Below are 11798 nucleotides of genomic sequence, written 5' to 3' on the forward strand. Positions count from 1 at the left end.
CTCTCTCTCTCTCTCTCTCTCTCTCTCTCTCTCTCTCTCTCTCTCTCTCTCTCTCTCTCTCGATCCTATAAAACAATAAAACAATCAAATTCTGTTCTATTGTTTAAAATTTTCTCGTTAACTATTTCGAAATGTCATCATTGATACCATATATGAGTGATAAAAATTTCTTTTGCATGCATTCGAAATAGCGTTCTCGGCTACCTAAATCTTATGTTGAAATCTTCCTTTTCAGATCGAAACAATATCAAAACGATACCGCGAACGCTCATTGTGAATCATATCATATAGATATATCTTGTAACTTATTTGCAAGATATAATTATAAGCTATTGTATTTTACAATGCGTGATTGTACGTCTTGAGCATGAACTATGAACTATTACTCATATTCTTTTCCATTTTCCATACGCACGATGAAATCGAAAGATAATTACAAGATAATGCAAATCGTACATAACGTTTTTTTTTTACATTCAATAAGGTTATTTATCCTTTTTCGTTTCTACTTGCACCTGCTCCGATTGTTCTGCCGCGTTTGTAGGTGGTGATGGATGATCCTCATATCTGAAATATAATTAAAAAAAAGAATTTTTCATGTACGTGTTACAAACATGAAGAAACGGATATAACGTACAATGATAAGGATTTAGAAATACTTACGAAAACAATGCCTTGAGGTCTCCTTTGACTAACGCTAAGAGCAATGGCGTGCCTATACACGCGGGTACTAAATATAATAGAGCAGGTTGTGCATGATTGAACAAGTGCATGATCATCATGGTGGCGAGTAATCCCATAAAGTATGCAAAAAATGTCGAATAGAAGTAGACATTTGTTTTTCTGCTCAAACTGTTGTCGAATCGCAAGAGCAACGCGATAAAGATACCAGGCAATACAATATCACCTAATCCCAACATGGCAAAATTACCAGCATTCAAGCCCTTTTCTAAAAGATCCTGTGGAAACACAAGTTTAATCGGCACTTCAAAGGACTTTGCCACCGTTACCATTACATCTGTACCAAACACCCAAAAAGCATCATAAAACAGAAGCCCACACAGTAAAATGCATCCAGTCACGACATTGTTAAGATGTAACAATTCGACTCCATTAATAGCAAATGCTATGCCAAACAGATTGTTAGCTATCCAGTGCTGAAAAAAAAGAAAATAACAGAGTAACAAAGATGTTAAAAAGTTTCAATCTATGTCTAAAAACTGATTTTTTTATCATTTACTTTTTTCAGAAGATACCAAGCACCCACGAGCGAGCAGCACACAAGGCATACAATGTCATGAAGATTAAACTTGTAATTAATTATATGCTCTTCTTTATCATCCTTTCCTTTTGTAAATAAAATATGATACTGCGTCTTTGGAATCGCAGCAGGTACTAATGATGAAATTAATGGGCTGAAATTTTAAAATACTTAAAAATTTCCTTGATACAGCTAAAGATGAATCAAATATAAATATTTCATTGAAATTACTAAAGAGATTCAATGATATATTTATAATTATACAAAAAAGCTTAAATTACCTTGTAAGATGACATAAAGCTAGAATACCAAGAAAGAAAAAATATCCAGCTAATATCAAATTAACGTACTCCTTTGCAAATACCTGCGAAAAACAATTATACAGTTTATCATTGAACACTTCAAAAATCAATAAAATAAAATTTTAACATTTCATTCTACAAAAATAACATTTATATACAAACATCCAATTACCTTATATAATATATACAAGCCAACTAATGTAACACTGGAGATAAGAGGAAACATGGCAGCTTCTCTACGAGACATTGTGTCAGGTTGCTCGCCACTTGTTTTATATAATTGCTATAAAATAAAAGATATAAGAAATAGTGAAACATTCAAGAGAAACTAACAATATCTACATAAACGGTAATACATAATTTTGCAATTGTATCGTAGTATCATTTCTATAGCGCGCACACTTGTGCTTCTTCATGATTATATTGGATATTTGAATTTAATTTTATTTAATCTTATAATTACACGAAGAATTATATATTTGGAAAAAGGAATAAATACCAGACTATCAAAGAATTTTCTTACAAATCATGATATACTGATGATATACTGATGAAAATGATGTGAAAAAGAGAGATCTTGTAAAAATGTATGTGTCAAACATATGTCAAGATTCGTGGCTAACCTGCTGCTCCTTATGGTGTTTGACTGCACGATAGCTACCAAAGAAAATTGGTAGAATGGCCATAATAATGAGGCTGCCGTACGCAATGGCCATTCCTTCGGGCGTCGATGGTATTCTCGCCGTGGTTGCATTTTGATATTCCGTTAGGTTTTCATTCGTTTGTGTCGAAATTTCATTCACCGTGCTCGCCATCTTGGATACGTCGACACTAGACCAGATTACAAGCAATTACAAGACGAAAACGACACATGACTGCATTCGATGACGATGAGGAAGGGATATAGCTGGCGTTACATGAGTGAAAATTTACAGCGGAACAGCGCGACCAATCACAACTCTACAGTACTCTGCCTGTTTTCTTTTCTGTGGCTACGGTCCACTCGATGCTATGAATGCACTTCAAAGCATTTTTTGATTGTTAGTAAAATTTTTAAAAACATGTATAAACGATTAATTTGTGTATTATTTAATTTAATACGGTTTTATTTGTATAGAAGTTTAGTGCATAAAAGTGCACGAAGGGACATGTATATATACTTATAAAAGAGATGAACCATCAATTAATCGGTTTCTTCGCAATGCATGCACTCTTAGTATCTTTCTTTTTTCTCTTTTCAACATCCAAATATGTATCTATCTTATTTTAAGCGCAAAAATATTGAGGATTTCAAGCAACGCGAACAGACTACGTGTGTATACTATGCGCATCATGATTCTTTCTAATGGCGAATTCGGCGCACATGCACTGAGGGGCTTTGCATAATAAAAGGAATAAGAATTTCAATCTATCAGAAATCATGTATTGTGGAATACACAGTTTCTGATATTAAGTTGAAATTCTTATTCTCGGTTCTCTGTTCCTTTTATTGTGCGGAGCCTCTGCACTAGTGCTCTGACATGATGCGAATTACGTTTTTTTTTACTATACCAAATAGCACTGGTCTAGTTTACATCGTGCACTTGATACGCGTACTAACTAATAACTTTCTATTAAATTATTTTAATTTCAACGAGATATTCAAAGAAAGATGTACTAAATTGGTACAGTATGTATCAAAATAATTAAATAAATACACATCGGGTATGGTTCGATTTTACTTTAAAGCAATTTTTGATTGGTAAATTAGTAAAATTTTTTTTCTAATTGGTCAACCAAAGCAACGCTTCAAAGCATTGTAGTGAGACCGCAGCCATCATATATATGTTTACACGTATCGTCCAAATTAAGATCATTCAATAGAAAGTTATTAGTTAGTATCCGTAAACGTAGTAAACTAGAGATTTGTTCGCGTCGCGTGCTCCAACATGCTCTTACCATAGTTCCTACTTAACTCTAAAGCCTATTCTACAATAGTTACAAATGTAGTTGTAAGCGGTTGTAATTGTAAGAATTGATCCATCACAGTCAAATATTCTCCACACATTCGACTTGATTGGTCAATACTTAAAATTACAACCATTTACAACTACACTTACGATTATTGTAGAATAGGCTTAAGAGTCCTATGTACACGGAATTGGAACGGTCTTACTAGAAATGAGTTCACTAAGTATTCCGTTTCGTAAGAAGTTTCTCTACTGTATCGGAACTACCGGAATGGCCATGGAAGAGATGATACGGAATCAACAATAACGAAATGTCGATTAAATTAAGCAAATTAGATTGAGAGGCGACATTTCGTCTGTTTTCATTTCGTTCCGACCACATGAGACGAGAAGAGAAATTTCTTACGGAACGGAATTGTAGTGAACTCAATTTTCTAGTAAGAATAATGCTCGAGAGCGTTGCGAACGTTAATTGGAACGCATTCTTAGATTTAATCAGTAAAGTTGGATAATCAGCACTAGTCGCACAAGTTAGCTATTGGCCAACTTCACCGATAAGACTTATACTCATATTCATAGACTTATACTCATATTCGGGTCTTATATTTAAGGCTTCCTTAAATTTATTTTTAGATACGAATTATTTCATTTGCTGCTATCTAAAGATAAATTTAAGGAAGCCTTAAGTACAAGGTCTGATTATGAATATGGATATTAGAACTTCCGAATAAAGACTCATTGTAGACATAACGGGCATGTGGGATGGCATCTATAAAGTACGCACAAGCCAAATGCGTGGCATTGAAAAGTTCATTCAGTGCGCATTGCAGTTTACTGAATTCGCTATAAATTGATGGAAGGATAAAGGTACAGCCACAATGGAAGAAATATGGAATTAGGAATAAGGAATAAAGATTTCACCCTATTAAAAATTGGATACACCGGAATACACGGTTTCTGATAGGTTGGAATATTATTCTTTATTTTTAATTCCTTATTCCTTCTATTGAGGCTGCATCCTTAGAAGTGTGATTAATTTAAATAAATAACTAATAGCGTATTTGACTTAGACTCTGCGCACAATCTGATAAGTTAAAATTGTTATTCTTTATTACTAATTCCTTATTCTTGTTATTATGCGCAGGGACTTGACCCGATTTCGAAAATCAACGGTCTATTCTTTTTAACTGCATTTCTTGCACAGGTCTAGTTTACCAAGAGTTCGATCCGGGTCAGATTGCAAGAACCAACTGCAATCGAGCATTCCCTTGTCATTCGACTGTAACAGGGGAATGCTCGACTGCAGTTGGTTGGTTCTTACATTCCAATTCGGATCAGACCCTTGGTTGGAAAACTAGGCCACAGTTTAGCTCTTGGTATCATGAAACTTTTTTTCTAGGATGAAAAGTGAAAAATTTCACTATTAACTTCAATGGTTAAAATTACTGTTACTTTTCACTTTCCACCCTAGGGATAAAGTTTCCTAGGGATAACAGTGGTATTATCCAACCTAGAGATAAAGTTTTCTAGAGATAATCATGATCATGATATCATGGTCATGATAGAAAGAATAAGGAATTAAGAATAAAGATTAAGGATTTCAACCTATCAGAAATCGTATTCTGGTCCGATATCTGATAGATTGAAATCATTATTTCTTATTCCTTCTATTGCGATTGTACCGTATCAGTGGCGTTTTTTTCGTTATGCCGTTATTCAGAAGCAACTATGGCTAAGGCTATCTTCATCTTTTGATTTTTAGAGACGAAGGTAGTTTGTGGTAGTTTCTGATAGGAAAACAAAAAAATACTCCAGATCAATAGACTTGTTTTTTTGGCTGAACTTTTGCATCAGTTCATCTTTCTTACTCCTCTTTCTTCCTGGAGAGAAAAAGAAGAAAATAAACTGGTGCAAAAGTTCAGCCAAAAAGAACAGGCTTATTGACTCGGAGTCAGATCGAGTCAGTAAAATCGAATACGTCATAAATATATGGATAAGTTCCGTTAATGAATATATATTTATTACATTTTATAATCATGCGAATTAATAATTCATTAAAATGGTTTATAATCTCTGAGTAGTCAGTCATTGTTTTTACAATAATTTCTTTCTAAGTGCAGAGTCCAATATATAATTGTTGTTAGCTCGTGATAATGGAAAGCGATTGTGAAAAAAAGATATGTAGTTATGACAAATGTAAAAGAGCAACAAGATATTTGCTTTAGATATTTATCTTGTAAGACCTTCTAAACTACCGTTTTGAATACAAATGATTTTTGACATATATATTAAAAATTATTTATCTGTTTTTGTTAGTTGCACAATTTGTGTGAATTAAAGATTCTTTCGTCCGAAAGAAATTATGGATATCTTTGTAAAGTTGAATGAGCAAACGGCAGGGAGGGACAAATTAATAAGGTGTGTCATATACGATGATAAAATCCTTTATTTCTTTTATTCACTTGTATTTCTAGTATTATTCTCTGTTTACATCATGCCGAGCATTATGCTCTTTAATCATCTTAATTTAAAACTAAGACAATTTTTTTATTTCTAGACTGAATCGTTTTTATTATAATTTCTAGTGACACATTCTCTTATAAATTAAAAATTGATTTATTCTTTTATTTATTAAATATTAAAAAAGTCGATGTCATTTATATATTATTGTAGCTTTTGGTATAATCTTTATGATTAAACAATTAATCAAAATTGTATAGAAATTTATTTAAAATTACATAAAGAAAATTATTATTATTTACGAATTCATTTTGTGAAAAATTTTCATTATTCTCCATTATTTATAATCAAAAGATTATGGCTGTGTTTCAAAAGTTACTGTCAGTACTGAAAATCTATAGTGCACGTGGTGTAAATATAGATTTTCATTATTTGCAGTAAATTTTGGAATATAGGCCTATATGTAATTAAGCATTTTTATTAAGAAAAAATTGTTAAGAACTTCCAATTTATATTGAAAAAAATTTGTCATTGGCATTAAGATTATAAATTATGAAGCACTATGCTTTATTTAGCAATATCAGAAATATCAAAAAATTATTTTGCTTGCAGATTGCTTCAATATGGAAGTCGAGCGTACTGGTATTATGCACAAAATGTGCATAGCACAAGATATTCTGCAGAAATTTTGAGAAGTTTGGAATTCACTTTTAGCTCATTTCGAAAATGTAATGATAACTCTCTGATTTATAGAAACGTGTTTCTATAGCTAACAAATAAATGTCATATATAATTTTTTCTTTCTAGTGCTGCGCTTTGGAAGATGCTTAGATAGCGTTTATTCTGCTTTAAAAATGATGAAGTATCCTGATCCTATAGTGAGAATAACATTAACCATGGCAAAGATGGCAAATGCTTTGTACTTACTAGCAGATCATTTTATCTGGATTGGCAGAGTAGGAATTTTACGAGTTGATTTAGAAAAATGGAATAAAGTTGCTAATAAGTATTGGTTATTAACTATTGTTATGAGTTTAATAAGAGATATTTATGAGATTATCAAGATTTTGGAACACAAGAAGAATGTATTTAAACAATATTATATATTATCCTGTCTAAAAAATCACAAGGAAATAACGATGGATACTGTTAAAAATGGATGTGACTTATTTATTCCATTGACAGCATTAGGTGTCACAAAATGTACTCCAGGTACAATAGGTTTACTTGGAATAATTTCTTCATTAATTGGTTTATATACAATTATCGATCCACTTTATAAATCGTCTCCTTAGGATAAGATGTTTTGTAAACTCCTATACTTTTATACATGTAAGATTCGTTACATTATTCGTATATGTACATACATAATGAGAGAGAAAGAGAGGGGGGGAGAGGAGGCATAAATGTATATAGGTATAATATTATTGTACTTTAAAATATACAATTTTATAATTACAATGAAGTTTATTTATTGATTAAATGAAGATATATGGGCTTTATATACAATCTTTTCATGTTTAAGATATACTTAATAGTTATTTTACAAAAGTTTATATCAAACTTGTCCAAATTATCGAGTGAAGGAATACCTTCCAATATCATCAAGAAGAAACTCCGTTGTAATTCCTAACAATATGTTTATATAGCATATACGTAAATAAAAGAACAAAAATTTGCAGATATAATAAAATATTGAAATTCATTTGCTTGCGCTTTCTCATTTAATGAGTTGATAAAATGAAATATTTTTCTCGTAAATAAAAACTTCAATAGGTTTGATTTATCTTACGCATTTATTTTGTAAAAAATATTATTTTATAAAAATATTATTTTATAAAAATATAAATTACGATATCATATTTCAGGCATTATCTGTAAGTATAGGTGATGCTCCTTCTTGAACCAATAATTCATATTTGTTTGAGTAATACATTAAAGTAATACCCCATTTTCCACAGATCATGGACCATACTGCTGTTATTACAGTGCTTTCAGAAATTGGCCGAATGGCTACAATAATAAATAAATTTTTATGTACTAGTAAATATTGTAAGTCAACAGGTAATTTCCTAGTGTATAATCAAGATGTAATCACATACAGGATTAAAAATAAATAATTAAAAATAAACTAACGTCGTAAAATAAATAAGTAAACCTGTGAAATATCTAAAATATTACAATATGCTTACGAATTTGATAATAAAACGTAAGAAACAGGTACCAAATCAGTGCAGTAATGCTAGTTACAGCACTTACAAAGCCCACAATATTTAAATTTCGTAATGTAACTCCAGTATGCCATCTTTCCAAAGTTTCTTTGCCTTTTACCCAATGTAAATGAAAACAGATTCCAGCTAAGGCACCTATACATACCGATATCGAACTTAAAAATTCTTAGTACAGGCACTAAGAGATCATTCACTGTAACCATATGGAACTATGACATTAGAAACAAAAATTATGCAATCCCTTTTTTGCATTACATATATTTTTGATAGACATATAAATAAATTGTATAATTCAATAGACTGAAAATTCCTCTTTCAAATCTTTATTCTGAATATACACTTGCCTAAAAATGCTTTAGACTTTCAATAAAATTAGGACTTGAGTCGACTAGGAATTTATTAGGTTATTGTTCAAGGTTTTTGTCATCGAAAAACGATTCAGAGTCTAGAACATAAAGATCTATCAATATAAAATTGAATTAAAAAAAATTAATTTATTCTATCAAATAGTACATAAAGAAATCTTTCCAATATTATTATATACATATGGTTACAGAAACTTAGGTAGGAACTTTAAAAACATAATCTTAATTTATGTATATAATTACATAATTGAGGTTATTTCGTTCCTAATTGTGAATTTTATGGGAGAAGTGGAAATTGTATATTTTATTGATTGAACATGAAATTATATATATATATATATATATATATGAGGATCATTGTTGAGATTATATTATTTTCTTGAATGATTGTAGCTTTTTATTAAATAGACAGGAGAACAATGTCAAGATATTACGAGAGCCATCAGTTGATTTTAATGGTCGACTATTCACTGTAACCATATAGAACTATGACATTAGAAACAAAAATTATGCAAATCCCTTTTTCGCGTTACATATATTTTTGATAGCAGTATAAATAAATTATTACGATGCAATTTAGATTACAAGCTCATGGACACAATTGACGTTTATCCTATTAATTTTATTTCAGTAGGGCTCCGAGGAATAATTAAAGAACGATGATATTACCGACAATTAATAAAAATTTGCATTAAATACACAAATATATCGATAATACATTATTTGTAATTTGTAATTTTTTTTATACGATTGCTGTACAGATAAGTATGTATACTTTTAATGCTATGTATGCTTTTAATGCTAATGCTATATTACTTTATGTTGCCGAAAAATTACAATTTTTTCCAAAGTTATCATTTCTATTGCGATAAAGAACACGGACGATAACATTCAAATTCAATCTCAATTTTAAACAAAAATCGACTATTACTAAGTCATCAAATATTAAGTTACAAGCCTATACTATGTTTTTTTTCTCTGCTTTTTATTATATTTTATATCTTGTCTTTTTATCCAGTTTTTTGTTTTATATCGCCCGAGATAAAAATTAACTAACTTTGGGAGAAACAGGAAACATGTAGTAAGAAATGCAATTGTCAAACGGTTGCAAAGAGAGAAAGAAGAGATAAAAAGCAAAAACAGGAAACAAAAAAAGGCACACTGTAGAATAGGATTTATCTCGAAAATAAAAAACCAGAAAAGAAACAAAAAGACAAGATGTAAAAAATAGTAAAACAAAAACACATTGTAGAATAGACTAGGAAATATTAAGTTTCGTGTATATGTTTACTACACGATAAATCGTGAAATGACTTTCGTACTATCAGTAAAATCACTTAATTTTAACAATCGTCAGAGTTTTATAAGAATCGACTATCTTTGACAGTATCTTGTCGGCAAATACAGCGAAAATTACTTAACATACGCGCATGTAGCGATAGAGCATGAAAGTGCAACCGTAAAAGATGATCGATGTTCGCAGCTCTAACAGACCTCAAAAATCAACTTTTCGATTCACGGAAGCAGAACGATTTTTTGTTTTTATCAAATTCCTTTGTTTAATGCAAAATGTATCAAATGAACTTAATTTCATTAATAATGATGACGGGGAGGAGGGGAGGGGGTTTAAAACACTTATCCCTTAATCATATGTATGCTGTCAAATGAAGCAAAATCGCTAACCTGTTAATACTGACCAAAATCCGACATCACGATTGCCATAAATAATGAACAAGATAAAAAAAGCAAATACAGCCATTACAATACCAATAGCACTAATTAGTAGACGCACCAGAACACGTAACATTTTTCCAAATTATTTGAATGTATTATTCCTTCTTGTTCCCTGTTTGGATTTTCGATACATAGTGAAAGTACACTAACAAGATGTGCTATTGGGTAAGCATTTTTGCTGGCCAATGAGAGAACGTGATTGAACTCAGCCATCTTGGGCAAATCAAATGTATAATATAGTTCGTATTGACTCTCGGGAGTTGCTCGGGATCGCTCCGGATGAAACTCAGTGTACTTGAAATGTAGGATTCATACTACGTGCGACATTCGTTATACGACGTACGATATTCATCGTAATGATAGATATGGCTACGTTGCTGCTGTAACCAATGTGGCGCCGAGCGTGTCTGGGCGATGACTAACTAATGGCGAAGGACAATTGGCGGGAAATAGTTAAGCTTGCAAATAAATGTTACTCATTGATTCTGACTCATATAGGCGGTTTAATACAAACTCAAATGATTTAGAACGTACAGATTACAAAAGATTGAAGAGAAGATGTGATTGCGTGAGTATGATGATTCGGTATCGCATTCCCAGTCAGAAATAATTACTCGAAAAGATGTCATTTCGATTATACAAAAATCGAAAATTTTCGAAATTTCTATCGATTTCGACAGATTTTTTGCTCCAATTTCGATTAATTTTCGTTGGAAAAAAATCTTGAATTGATCTAGTAAGCATACAAATATACTACTAGTGTCATTAATAGCGTCATTAATAGCAATAAGTAAATTCGACAAGTAGTGTCACTAATAGTGGTGGAAAAAATTTCATTAAAAGTTTCATTATTGTGAAAATAAGTATTATTGATTAGCATTATATTTCAGAGAATACACGATGAAATTATAATAAAAAAATTTATTTTATGAATTTCAAAACTAATTTTATGATGCCCATGCGCGATCACTCATACGAATCTCCATTTACCAAGCTTCATTTTTGTGATCGTATGGAAACTGTTTCTTTGAAGAACACCTATAATGATAATGGATGTATAATTGTAACATGTTCAAAGATGTGAAAGAGGCGAACACATAAAAAATATAATTAATGTTAAATATAATAGTAATGTACAATGATAAATATAGTATAGTAGTAATGTACAAATGATGATATCGTGTTTTTAATAAGATTAAAGATGTGAAAGATTATTTTTATTAGCTGAAATAATACTAATTGCTTTAAATTATATATATATATATATATATATATATATTATTTTTATTCTAATAAATTTTATAGTAAATATTACAATTACTGGAAGTAGTTCTATGTTACGTCATATGTCATCATATACTACTATTGTAGTAACACTACTGGATACTCAGCATTGACACTATTGTGTATCAGTAATAATACTACTGTAGTGACCCTAATAATATTTTTATACTTCCAAATGATATTGGAAATTGTATGATAGACCAACATTAAAA

The 11798-nt window shown here is 30.8% G+C and overlaps 3 protein-coding genes across 3 annotated transcripts; 1 reads left to right on the top strand and 2 right to left on the bottom strand.

Moving 5' to 3' along the window:
- Positions 1-485: 485 nt before the first annotated feature.
- Positions 486-2378, bottom strand: LOC105624952 (minor histocompatibility antigen H13). Its single transcript, XM_012206295.1, has 6 exons — positions 2187-2378; positions 1736-1846; positions 1543-1625; positions 1241-1415; positions 664-1157; positions 486-567 (listed from the first exon to the last, which is right to left on the bottom strand). Exons 1-6 carry the CDS (start codon positions 2376-2378, stop codon positions 486-488), a joined length of 1137 nt encoding a protein of 378 aa, XP_012061685.1.
- Positions 2379-5874: 3496 nt separating this feature from the next.
- On the top strand, positions 5875-7267 carry LOC105624953 (peroxisomal membrane protein 11B). The gene is made up of 3 exons (XM_012206296.1): positions 5875-5930; positions 6585-6700; positions 6780-7267. The coding sequence occupies exons 1-3, from the start codon at positions 5875-5877 to the stop codon at positions 7265-7267; spliced, it is 660 nt and encodes a 219-aa protein (XP_012061686.1).
- A 482-nt stretch (positions 7268-7749) lies between these two features.
- On the bottom strand, positions 7750-10415 carry LOC105624954 (heme transporter hrg1-A-like). Its single transcript, XM_012206297.1, has 3 exons — positions 10252-10415; positions 8165-8338; positions 7750-7985 (listed from the first exon to the last, which is right to left on the bottom strand). The coding sequence occupies exons 1-3, from the start codon at positions 10373-10375 to the stop codon at positions 7837-7839; spliced, it is 447 nt and encodes a 148-aa protein (XP_012061687.1). The 5' UTR covers positions 10376-10415; the 3' UTR covers positions 7750-7836.
- Positions 10416-11798: the final 1383 nt, after the last annotated feature.

Source organism: Atta cephalotes (genome assembly GCF_000143395.1).
Source record: "Atta cephalotes unplaced genomic scaffold scaffold00097, whole genome shotgun sequence".
NCBI lineage: Eukaryota > Metazoa > Arthropoda > Insecta > Hymenoptera > Formicidae > Atta > Atta cephalotes.

Coding starts and splice junctions, on each gene's coding strand:
- LOC105624952 (XM_012206295.1), bottom strand. CDS start 2,378: ATGGCGAGCACGGTGAATGAAATTTCGACACAAACGAATGAAAACCTA. Junction 1,847..2,186: donor AACACCATAAGGAGCAGCAG/GTTAGCCACGAA, acceptor TTTATTTTATAG/CAATTATATAAAACAAGTGG. Junction 1,626..1,735: donor GCTTGTATATATTATATAAG/GTAATTGGATGT, acceptor TGTTTTTCGCAG/GTATTTGCAAAGGAGTACGT.
- LOC105624953 (XM_012206296.1), top strand. CDS start 5,875: ATGGATATCTTTGTAAAGTTGAATGAGCAAACGGCAGGGAGGGACAAA. Junction 5,931..6,584: donor GGGAGGGACAAATTAATAAG/GTGTGTCATATA, acceptor TTTTGCTTGCAG/ATTGCTTCAATATGGAAGTC. Junction 6,701..6,779: donor TTTTAGCTCATTTCGAAAAT/GTAATGATAACT, acceptor TTTTCTTTCTAG/TGCTGCGCTTTGGAAGATGC.
- LOC105624954 (XM_012206297.1), bottom strand. CDS start 10,375: ATGTTACGTGTTCTGGTGCGTCTACTAATTAGTGCTATTGGTATTGTA. Junction 8,339..10,251: donor ATTTTGGTCAGTATTAACAG/GTTAGCGATTTT, acceptor CGGTATGTATAG/GTGCCTTAGCTGGAATCTGT. Junction 7,986..8,164: donor TACGTTTTATTATCAAATTC/GTAAGCATATTG, acceptor TTATTATTGTAG/CCATTCGGCCAATTTCTGAA.